Source organism: Elephantulus edwardii, unplaced genomic scaffold (assembly GCF_000299155.1).
Source record: "Elephantulus edwardii isolate Elephantulus edwardi_28Jun2011 unplaced genomic scaffold, EleEdw1.0 scaffold00072, whole genome shotgun sequence".
NCBI lineage: Eukaryota > Metazoa > Chordata > Mammalia > Macroscelidea > Macroscelididae > Elephantulus > Elephantulus edwardii.
Window position 1 is genome coordinate 4,040,335 of NW_006399822.1, and position 12,687 is coordinate 4,053,021.

The following is a 12,687-nucleotide window of genomic DNA, read 5'->3' on the forward strand; positions in this document are numbered from 1 at the left end:
CACCACACAGACGCGCTCCACACTGCACCAGCCGATCACCACACAGACGCGCTCCACACTGCACCAGCCGATCACCACACAGACGCGCTCCACACTGCACCAGCCGCCCACCACACAGACGCCCTCCACACTGCACCAGCCGATCACCACACAGACGCCCTCCACACTGCACCAGCAGCCAACAGCTTGCCAATGTTTTAAATGACTCAGATTTCCAGACTATTCTTCTGGAGGCTTCTGGGTAAACTCAAAGCTCCAGCCTTTCAGTTAGAAGATGAGCACACTGAATTTTGGTGTACACACACACACACACACACACACACACACACACACACACACGTGACCTGAGGCTGCCCATCCTTTTCCAGTGGAGCAGCTGGTAAACTCAAACCATGAGCCTTGGGATTTCAGTGCAGAATCTTTCCCCTACACTGTCAGAGCTCCCTGCATATTGTATATGCACATACATATATAAATAGATATATTTCGTATATTTTATATGAGATTAAAAGTAATCTCATGTTTATTTTTACTTCTTTTAAACTGTGGATCCAGGAAAATTTTCTATTATTTTTATAGCTCAGTTGATGTTTCTTTTGGGAAGTGTTAACCCAAAGCTTATTTCCATGATGTGTACGTAACCTCAGACTTAGAAAGTAATCAGTGACGCACTTAATACCCCGAGAGGGAGAGAAGGAAATGTTCAAAGGCAGGGAGACAGGAAAGGTCTCTGTGTCCTGGTGGCCCCATGTAAATAAACTTCAGTGATCATCTCAAGGAATTCCTGAGGGCTAGATGATTGGCAGTGGAATTCTGGTAGTTCCGTGAATTAAATTTTGGGCTGCTGATGGAAAGTGTGTTGATCTGAATCCACCAATCGCTCATGATGGAAAGAAGCAGCCGTCTGATGCCTTAAATATTTGCAGTCTTGGAAACAGTGCAGGGCAGGAGGACTCTGAGTTGGAGTCAACTCAACAGCAGTGAATTGAGCTTTGAGTTTTAGGTTTGATGTCTGTGCATCTTTAAACCAACAATCAGCTGTTGCCAAGTCCACCCTAACTTCATGGCAACGTGAGCAGAGCACCACTGTTTTCCCGAGAATTCTTATCCGGGGATTTGGTTTTTTAGAACTACATCATCAGGCCTTTCTTGCCAAATGCTCTGAGTGGATTCAAATCCCCCACCTTTTATTAGCAACCAAGTGTGCCATCTATTTGCAATACTTGGGAGCGCCCTGGGTACCTCTGCTCTATTCTAATACCTCAAAGCTGAAATACGTTTTGGTTTCTGAATAAAATTGCTAGTTGTCCTAGAAGGGAGATTGAACACGTGTGCATTTCTGAGAAGGCGGCTTGCAGCTAGTCTTGGATAAAGTGTGAAGCAATAGATTTCTACAAAGAGAGGGGTTGGGTTGATGGTAATTATATTGAAAGTCTCAGAATTAGACCTATGAAATCCCCATTTCATGAAGGATACAAAAGGAATATAAAATAGAGAAAGGCTGAGCTTCCCACACAGCTTTCTGGTCCATTGCCACATGTCCTTGTTGTTGCTGTTGTTACGTGCCGTCGAGTCACTTGAGACTCATAGCGACCCTATGCACAACAGCCTTAAACTCTGCTCTGTCCTGTGCCAATCACACTGTCTCTGACACTCCCATCCCAATTATCCCAGTCACTGAATCAATCCACCTCATAGAGGGCCTTCCCCTCCTGCGCTGTCCCTCCACCCTCCCAAGCATGATGTCCTTCTCCAAGGACCGGTCTCTCCTCACAACATGTCCAAAGTATGTTAGATGGAGCCTCAGAATCCTTGCCTCCAAGGAGCCACCCGGTTTAACCCTTTCCAGGATGAATCTGTTTGTTTTCTTGGCAGTCCATGGTATTCTCAATACTCTTCTCCAGCACCACAGCTCAAAGGCATCAATTCTCCTTCTATCCTCCTTGGTCATTGTCCAACTCTCTGATGCATGTATGCACACATGTCCTTAGTGCTTCAAATAAATATCAGGGGGAAAAATAGATAAACAGTTGACACCACAGAGTCAGTCAACCCTGACTTGTGATGATCTCATGCATTTCAGAGTAGAAATGTTCTCCAAAGAGCTTCCAATGACCGATTTTGCCACTGGACGCAGATCTTATCTTTGGAGACAACACTGAGTGGACTTGAACTACCAACCGTTTGATTAGCCAGCTATTAGAGTCCAACAAATTAAATTCCGTGACGAGTGGACTGGTTGGAACCTGTTAGCACAGGTAGGCCTAAATGGAAGGGGAATATAGACTACTTGGCTGTGCTGAGAACTCTGATAAAGCACCCTTGCTGTTAGGCACCATCGAGGGGACTGGAACTCCCAGTGACCTGCACCTTGACCTCTCATGTACCATCCTCACCATCTCTGACCTGCTTGTGCCCACTGCTATAGTCACTGCACTGATCCATCTTGTTGAGGGTCTTCCCTTCTTCCTCGGACCCGCCACCCTTCCCAGCGTCAATGTCCTTTTCTAAGGACAGGGACCTCCTGACAATATGCCCAAAGTATGTTAGAGAAAGTTTCACCATCCTTGTCTCTAAGGAGAACCCTGTTTGCACTTTCTCCAAGACAGACTGGTTTGTTCTTTTGGTAGTCCTTGGAATATTCAGTACTCTTCTCTAACATAACTCAAAGGCAATGATTATTCTGTCACCCTTATTTATCCTTATATTTATTTGTAGAAAGCAACTTAAAAGACCATGTTTTGCATCAGGCTCACCTTAGTCTTTAAATGGAAAGGACTTTCGTCATTGCTTTTAGCAGTCTGGAGAAGTCTTTAACAGCAGATTAAACGGTGTGCCCAGAACTCTGAGGAATTCCTGGGAACTCTCATCAATTCTCTCCATGGATGACTAACATCCCAGACACACTCAAAGCAGAGTTTTCTTGAATGATTTCATGATCCTGTCTAATGATCTATGTTGATCTCTTTTACAAAGAACACCTGGATCAATTACATATTTCTTCTCTCTGGGCTTAGGAATGTCTTTCTAAGTGCCTATTCTGCCAATTGATAGGGGATATGAGAAAAGGATTTTCAGTTCAACATACTTCCATTGGTTTTGATGAAAAGTGTGTGCGATGAAAGGAGAATCCCTAATAAGCATTTCATAAATGACTTGTCTTTCAAACTCAATATAAAACAGAATAAAATACATTTGCCCAAGACCTCCTTGCTGCCTCTTAGATTTAACGTCCCCAGATCTCCATCAATCGGGCCCAACAACTCAAAAATCTCTAAAGATGCAATCAAATATTTATCAGCTAAAAGTTGGTAAAACTGAGAAATTATTTATGGGCCAAAATATTAAATAGTCACACTTTGAAGGGAAAGTAAGAGAGAAAGAGGGGGGAACAAGCTCATGTTGAGAGTCACATGTTTCTCCCCTGGGTACCCTCTCCTCCTGCCGCCCTGATGTGCAGCATTCAAAAGCAGGAGAAAAATCACAGGTTTGAGGAAGCGTCTCCAGGCTGGGGCATCCAATCTACGCTGGAGGAAGGACTATTTAAGGGGGGTGTGGGCCACTGGGACAAGCTAGACACCAGGAGGTGAATTCACATTGCCACAGCCAGGTGTGTCCCAGACCGCAATCTGAGGGATGTTCACGCATCCAGCCCTTGTGTTCGATGCCCACCCAGCTGGATAAGTGCAAAGCATTGAGAGGAAGAGACAAGGCTATGATGGGGTGCTCTCTTAGGATGAAAACCAAATGGCAGCCACTGAGCCAGCTTGATCTTTAGTGACCCCAAGTGTGTCAGAATAGAATTGTGCTCTGTTCCACTCTGTCCAGGGTTTTCAGTGGCTGATTTTTTTGGGAAGTTGATTGCCATGTGTTTCTTCTGTTAAGAAGCTTGGTGGCACAGTGGTTAAACCTACTCAACTGCTAATCTCCAGGCCAGCGATTTGAACCTACCAGCCACAGGTCTGTGGAAGAAAAATGTGGCAGACTGTTTCTGTAAAGATGGATGGCCTCAGAAACTCCATGGGACAGCTCCGATCCCCAAGGGTCACTGAGTTGGAGGTGAGCGGCAGTGGGTTTTTAAAGATATCCTTGGGTCAATCTGAACTGCCAACGTACCAGTTACCAGCCTCGAACTTAACTCTGTGTGCTACTCCAGGACTTCCTTCAGATGGAAAAGATTTCTTCGGAGTTCTAGTAATTTAGCTACTTACTGATGACTTAATTCTCTGTTGGATGGTATTAGTCAAGATGTTGACTGATCCCTATAGTCACACCTATAGTCTCTGCCTGGATTTACAGTCATATACAGCCAGCCCCCAGTGAAGAAACCCTCTTCAAGTTGGAGAACGTGCTGCAACATCTGATTATTAACAGTTTTACTCTTTAAAACACAAGTCTATTGTCTTTACCTCTTTCAAGACCAAAGCATTTTCTGCTTTGAATGGAAAACAAAACCAACACAACTCTGCACTTTTCAGGAATGGAAGACATGTTGAATGAAATGTTAAAAAATTTTAGATAATTGAGAATTTTGATGCAGTTAGTGTTGCACCTAAGTCCCGAGGGGTCTCTGGTGCTGGATGGAGGGATGAGGTCTGCTTCCTGAGAGTCATGCAGTTAAGCATCTGTTTCTATTGGGAAACAGATGGTAGCACACACTAAACGTGGGACAGGTATTTCCCACTAAAGTCAGGGAAGAAAATATACATGGACAACATGTGTCCCAGGGGTCACAAAAGGGCTAAAGGAATGCAGATGATGAGAAATTATGAAACAAATTTTTCCCCCAAAAGATAAAATCAACACTTTACTTCTCTCCATCTTTTTGAAGCACACAGAACACTAGAAATTCAACTTCTGTGTCCTTCATGAGAAATTGATTTTTTAATTGTACTTAGCTTTTCCCAACATTTCATTGTAAACTCTGGAAGCACACAGGGACACGGAACACATTTTACAGATTTTGCATGTACTCAAGGAGCGCTGGTGGCCTAAAGGTACCAAGCTGCACTGCCAACCCAAAGGCAGGCGGCTCGAATCCACCAGTTGCTCCAAGGGAGAAGGATGGGCAGTCTCCTCCCGTGGAATTTACTGCCTCTGAAAACCCACGGAGGGTCAGATGTCAGTTTGGTTCTGACTCAATAGCACACAACAATGTCTGTGTGCCCACTCCCTAGAGGACCTCTAGCATTTCACCACCCTGTTTTGGGACTTTCTGGGTGACACAGTTGTTGCACAGCGCTGCTAATCAGAGGCTGCAGGTTCAAGGCTTTACAGAAACATCTGGGAGGACATCTGAGTGACCAACCTCCGAAAACCAGCCAATGAAAGCCTTGTGGTCGAGTTGCCAGGCCCTAGGCACACATGGGCCATCAGGAGCCAGCATGGGCCTGCTAATTACTGTTGTGCTAGATTTACAGCGCGTGGGTCCACAGAGCCTCCTGTTCAGCTGGATGGGGATTCTGTGGTGCATTTCAAAGAACCTTGATTGATTTTAATGTTGTTTAAAAGGCCCCCAATTTTCAGCAGGAGAATTTCATTCCAACGAAGAGGACGCTTAGATTACACTTGACGTCCTGTGAGTTTATTGGTCAGCACTGACACTGATATCTCAACAAGCTGGTGTGAATCTGGTCTCAGCCGGTGGGTTAACCTATGCCGCTGCGTGGTCTCCTCTATGGCCTACCTGTGTGACTTCCGATGGGTACTCTGTGTCGCTGTGTAGTCTCCGCTATGGCCTACCTGTGTGACTTCTGGTGGGTACTCTATGTCGCTGTGTAGTCTCCGCTATGGCCTAGCTCTGTGACTTCTGGTGGGTTACCCTATGCCGCTGTGTGGTCTCCACTATGGCCTAGCTCTGTGACTTCCGATGGGTACTCTATGTCGCTGTGTAGTCTCCACTATGGCCTAGCTCTGTGACTTCTGGTGGGTTACCCTATGCTGCTGTGTGGTCTCCACTATGGCCTAGCTCTGTGGCTTCTGGAAGGCACTCTATGCTGCTGCAATGCTCCATTCTCATCTGTTACACTGGTGGACAATCCTCACAGGGTTGCCATTGTGAGGATTCAGCCTAGCAGACTAGAAGCACTTAGCACAGGACCAGACAGACAACAAATGTGTGACGGCATTTTTCCATGACTTTGCAATTAAGAGATCAAGAATCTTGTGTCTCTCCTTCGCCACTAAGCCCTTAGCCCCCGACACCATGCTTTGTAAATAAGGGATGCTGAATATATACGCTTGGGCACATAAATTGGATGGAATTTCAGAGATTCAACCTCCTGTCTCATGTGCGGAGAAAGACATCATTCTCGGTAAAGCAGAAGGTCAGTACAAGAGAAGAGTGCAATATGCCCAAAGCAGTAGCTCTGCTCATCCTATACCCCCAACACGCAATGCCCTCAATGGGGAGAACTGACTTGAGGGCCGCAACAATGGGTTCGAGGACAGCAGGGACTGTGGGGGTGGAAAAGGGCCGGTCAGGGCCTCATTCTGTTATACTTAGGGTCCCTAGAAGTTCTAAATGGCTTGGCTGCACCTACCACCAGCACCACCAATAGCAGAGGCCTACACTGACTTGAAGAGCTATCATCATGGAATTACAAGCTTCAAAGGCAATTCTGTTGTGGTCTGACTCAATGGTGCTCCTAGAATTATACAGTGGAAAACCTCCCTCAACAGGAAAACTGAACATCAATATATCGGTATCTTAAGGTTCTCAGCCTGAACAGTCAGCTGGACACCACCTATACAAGCAACAATTCCACGTGCTGACCAACGACATCTTCCTGGCGTCATTCTCATTATGACCCCCAGAGGCCATATGAAACTCCATTTCAGTATCATTATTCACCACAGACATCTCCACGTCAAGGTACTCAAAGCTTGTTTTCATTTTGAAGAACCCCCCGCCCCTTAAAATCTTGTCCTTTTTGGGATGATCTTAAGAAATCCCTTTCTGAATGAAATCAACTGTCTGCTCTCTGCAGAGGGTGTGAGGCCTGAGCCAGCTGGACACCCTGCGGGTCAGAAGCAGTCCCTCCCTGTGTCCTCATTGCTTCATACAAACACGCCTTTGCCATTTGCCGCCTGTCTGACTTACCTTGCCAACATCTCGGGGGAAGGGCTGTCTCTGGTTCTCTGGAATCAGAATTGGAGACACCACGATGGATCTCTTTTGTCTTGGGACTGGAGAAGTCCTTGCAAATTTAAATATATCCTAAAAGAGAGAATGAAAATCGATTGAGTAAAATCCCCCACGGAGAAGATGCATCAGTCTGCTCAGAGGTACAGTTCTTTTGTTGGGGAAGCATACAGCTGTTTGGACATTGTTAATTTTATTCTATCAAACCTCATTAGCGTTCGCAAGTACATTGTTAGAATCATACTAAGGCTGACATTGTGATTCACAATGACTATCATTAAGCTATTTAATCCCGTCTTCTGAATCATTCTATTCACAATGTCAGTCTTGATTTATACACCCTCCAGTGCTTGTGTATTACCTTCCTTAATCTTCCAAGGGAGCGGATTATTCACCTGGTCAGGAATGCACAGGAGGCGCTGCATATAAAAGCACTCGCTTCACGGCTGCCATCAAGGTCCTCAAACTCTCAAATGAATGAGGATGGAAGGGAGAGCACAGAGCCCCAAACCATGATGGGCAACTGGAGTCAATGTTTTTGAAAGGACCATGGGCTGCTATTATTAGTAGCGTGATGAGCTGATCTCAGAGCGCACTTCTGATTTGGAAACCATTCTCAGCTCTGAGATTTGCGCCAGTGAAGCACACACTGTTGTCATTTCTGCTAACCCACCTTAAAAATTAAAGAAATGTGTTGGAGACTTTCTATGATTATTTTCAATCAAGTACCAGGAGACTTTCCATAATACTGTGAAAATAATCACAACTCAAAACCCTAGAGTTGTCCAGTCAATTCTGATTCAGACAGACCTTATAAGGGAGCACTGAAGGCCTAGTGGTAAGAAGCTGTGTTGCAATCCCAAAGGCACAGAGTTCAAATCCACCAGCTGCTCCACAGGAGGATGGGCAATCTCCCTCGGTGTGATCCGCAGCCTCTGAACACCCAGAGGGTCAGTTCTGAGTAGGTTCCACCTTGCAGGCACCCACTGACAAGGCCCCTAGAGGAAAGAGCAGGAGCCCTGGGGGTGAGTCTGTAGGGAGTTCGTTGCCAACCCAAAGGCGCACTTCCCTGGGGGACTGGGCCCACCAGTGCCTCTCGGGAGGAAGATGGGCAGTCATGTCTCATTTCAACACACAGCCTGGGCAACTGGATAGAAAGTCACTCCAAGTGGGAACTGGCTCGACAACAATGGGTTTAAAGTCAAGACAGTACAACTGCCCCGCCAGGTTTCCAAGGCTGCCCACCGTTGTGGAAGCAGATGGCCTTGTCTTTCTATCATGGTGAAGCTGGTGGATTTGAACCACTGAGTTAACAGCTAAGTTCTTGAACTGATTCACTATCAGAGGTCTTTAAATTAAGTATATTGAGAAAATAATGTTCTAAATTCTAACTAGAAAATGTTCTTTCTCTGCAAAGTAGCTCCCTTAAGGACTCTGCTCTCTCCTTTTAAAAGGGAGATCAGAAAATATTAGAAGCTGTTGAAGAGTCATTAGCACCCAGCTGCGACCTTCTCCTTGATCAGATCAGAAATACTGAAAGAGAATTGGAAATGATACACCATTTTCAGGATATAATTCCATCTCAACTAAAAACAACTTGTCACAGAGACGAACAAAAGCAAACATCCCAAAGTTTGGGTAATACGTCCTTACAAAAATCACATAGTGAGGGTTACATGCCATACCAGTCTCTAAAACTATGTGTGTGTGTGTGTGTGTGTGTCTGCACACACACAGGAATATTTATATATCTATTTAAGTAATTTAGAGTGTAATAAGAAATTCACATAAACAAAAGAAAATAGGAGCCTAAAGCAAAGTCCAGTTATGTATAAGCAAACCCCTAAATCAAACCCATGACCGCCAAGCTGGTCCTGACTTATGCTAAGTCTCCACTGAGTTTCTGAGACTGTAAACCTTTCTAGAGGCAGACTATGCATTTTTCTTCCAAGGAGGGATGGATTTGAACTGCTTATCTTTAATTTAGTGGACCGATGCTTAACGACTATGCTACCAAGTCTCCCAAGCTTTGCACACTTTCATTATTTTGATGGAACAGTAAAAGTACAATATTTATGCCAATGTATGTCTACTTTCACTCTGCAATCTCACTCCTAGAAATAGATCCCAAAGCTAAACTCAGGAGAATAAACTGTATATGGTATTTAGTTTAGTGGGATAGTATTTATAAGGGGGAAAATGGCAAACAACCCAAGGACGAGGTTCAGTAGACTCCCTCAGCCGTAGGTATGTCTAGACAATTATGAAGAAATTTGTTGCTCTTCTAACCAGCAGGTTAACTGTATGTGTTAACTTGGCCTTGACTATGGTGTGTATGAGTCAGCAATCCAGGACGGTCCACCATCACCAACAGCGACTCACTAACAACAATACATAAGAACTGGCTCTGTGTGATTACGTGTTAGGTACTTGACACCTGTGGACTCTCATTCTTGCCGCAAACCTCCCTGGTCTTAGACTTTCTTAACCAATGGGGGAAAATATCAAGTTCGGAGAGGTGATGTCAGTGGCTTTAAGTTACCTAGCAGCGCAGAGAGCATGCACAGTCAAACACGGGGGAACTAGAGATTACTGTGTATTGAGAGCTGTGATGGTTGTTTTTATATGCCACCTGGCCCGGTGATGGTATCCTGTCTGGCCAACCCCAGCTCAGACTCTGTCAGGAAGTGAGTACATATGGTTAAGTCACACACTTGACTTTTGGAAGGCATCTTGCCCATCAGTATGTGGGTAGATTGCATCCAATTACTCAAGTGCCTTATGTATCTTTAAAAAGCAGTTTTCTTGAGGGTGTATACGGCTTGCAGACTATAAAAAAAGACATCTTGTCAGAACTCCCTAACTCTTCAATGTCCCTGTCACCTGACTGAAGGATTTGGAAATGTAATACCGAAGGAATCCCCAGTTGCTCTTCTGACCTACAGGTTTTAGACTTGTCACTATATAAAAATAGTAACATTGACAGCAAAAAAGCCAGTTCCACTGAGTCAATTCCAGTTCCTATCTCCCTGGAGGACAGAGCGGAGCTGCAGTGGGGTTTTTTCATGGTTGGAAGTCTTTTCTGAAGCAGCCTGCCACGTCATCCTTCCCCAGAGCAACAGCTGACCTTGTAGACAGCAGCCAAGTACATAATCACGACATCACTGGAGCGCCTCTGGATTTGCCAGCCCCCAACAATTGCATGAGTCAGTTTCTCCTCTGGACTTCACTAATTCTAGTTTCTTTAGAGAACCCTGACTAAGGCAGGTAGGTTCTATGTAGGTAAATGATCCCGTGAATAGAGAAAATACGTCTCAAATATTAATAAAGGAAAAAAACCCAAATACAAGACCATTTGGTTTTAGGAAGACCAAAAACTCATGATTCAGGCAAAGAGAGAAAACAGAATTCTGTTTATGTGTAAGACATTGAAAACAAAAGGACAGGAGGGGTTAAACCTGATAAACCAAAAGGTGGCATCCTCTGGTGCTTCAGACCCCTGGGCAGGCCTGGGGATGAGATGGGCAGTCTACTCCCCTGCAATTTATCATTTCTGAAACCCGCTGCAGGGGCAGCTTTGAGTTGGTTCTGACTGGACGGTGAAGAGTTAGTTTATTGTTGCTTTACTTTTTTTTTTTTAGTAACGTTATGTCAGAGGAAACCACAGTCAGTGTGTGTATTTGATGACATTTTTATGTTCCTGACTCTATCCCGGTCTCTGGATGGACTATGCGCCTCTCACCCTATTTGCTGGCCGACGTCTACCTCTCTAATTGTGGGATGTTACCAGACCTCATATGGGCTGACGTTCTAAAGTAAGTGACTATGACCATGGAGGGATGTCCACCACAGATTGAGTCCCCACCCCTCAAATATAGATCGGCTTGGCGAGGCCTTGGCTCTCGGTGCGGTGTAACTGTCCTACGTGTTGGAAGGCCTAACTTCTATGACATTTATGAGGCAAGATGAAATCATTCCCCACGATGACTGGAGACATGATCAGCCAATCAGATGTAAGGGGATCAGAGCAGGCTGCAGCACTTTCATGAGGTTGTAGCTTTGATCTGGTGAAAGGAGAGCTTCCCTGGGGTGTATCCTGAATCTTTTTGTCATGAGGGATGAAAGGAGAGAGAAGAGATACCTCAGTTCCACTGAAAAAAAAAAGGAATGCTGGCAGTGGAAGAAGTCCTTTAGACCCAGGCCCCTGCTCTGGGAACCTTCTTGATATCAGGGAAGGCCAAGACATACAGGGAGCTCCAAGGAACGTCAGGCCTTCAGATGCTAAAGGAGACAAGGACCTTCGATGGGAGAAGGCTGGCCCCCAGAGACAGCACCCTGAATCGGACTTCGAGCCTCGCCAGCTGTGAGGGAATACATCTTTGTTAAAGCCAACCCCTTGTGCCGTCTCTCAGCTCTGACTCCTAACAACGCCACCGTAAGGCAGGGTAGAGCCACCCGCACAGCTGCTAAGGCTGTGAGTTTGTGTGCAAGCCGACCGCCACATCCTTCTTCAACAGTGACTGGAGGACTGAACCACCGCCTTTAATGCACCGTGCCAAAGCTTGGTTCCCTGCACCACCAGGGAAGTGGAGATGAAAGGAGGAGGCGGAAGTCTATGAGTCATCCCATACTTTGATGTAGCTTTTTGAGTAGCTTTGAGTGATGGAGAAGTTATATATCCAAGATCATGTGAGGAGGGGACAGGAGGGAAGGGATCAGGAAATGAGGTATTAAAAGGTGGGCAGAGGCCACAGCAAAGTTAACGGGTGAGAGCAGGAGCCCGGGCAGGAGAGCGCCGAGAACTGGTGCGATGAGAGGGTGTAGGTGTGGTACATGACACAAACCTTCTCCTCAGACAGAGCCCAGGAAGGCAGCTGCCTGCGCCAGGCAGGCAGGCAGGCGGCTGCAGTGCTGTTAGGTGTCAGGGAGGAAACACAGAGGAAGAAAGAAGCGAGGACTTGGTTGTGGGAGGGAAGGAGGGAATAGAAAGGCTCCTGCCTGGAAAGGGAGCTGGGAACAGTGCTGAGCTCCAGAAGACACAGCAGAGCTGAGGAGAAGGTGACTAGCAGCCTGGGAGGTGAGAACTGGTGGAGGGAGATGACAGGGAGGAGCAGCAGCAGAAGCCTGGAGAAGGGGAGCCTCTCCTCACAGGTGGGGGCCAGGAGAGGATCTGGAGACCCCGCCTTCTGTGAAGGCAGAGAACTGTCCCCAAGGCTGTCAGCATGAAGGGACTGAGCGCGGACCTGGTCTGGGATGGCACAGCGCACTCCAATGTCAAGGACAGGACTGGTGAACACCCCACTGAACTGTGAGGAGACGGGGGCGAGAAGGGGACCCAAGTCCATCTTAAACACACCCAGGGAGAACTGCCACCTCCAGAACCGCCAGACTCAGGCTACTGTCAAGTGTGCACTGTCACATGGAAACAAATGGATGTGCAAGTGCACTCGCACGCTCTCTCTCTCACACACGTTCCCGCCCCCCATCCAGTCAACAGGGCCATACACACATATCTCTGCCTTGTCTTCCTCTCTCTCTCTCTC

At 46.2% G+C, this 12,687-nt stretch overlaps 1 protein-coding gene across 1 annotated transcript in view; it reads right to left on the reverse strand.

Moving 5' to 3' along the window:
• The window catches only part of CDH13 (cadherin 13), a 1,061,540-nt gene that overhangs the window by 557,446 nt on the left and 491,407 nt on the right, over positions 1-12,687 (reverse strand). Inside the window, exon 4 of the mRNA XM_006888881.1 lies at positions 7,103-7,219. Coding sequence (XP_006888943.1) covers positions 7,103-7,219 — 117 coding nt within the window. The remainder of the gene's footprint in view (positions 1-7,102; positions 7,220-12,687) is intronic.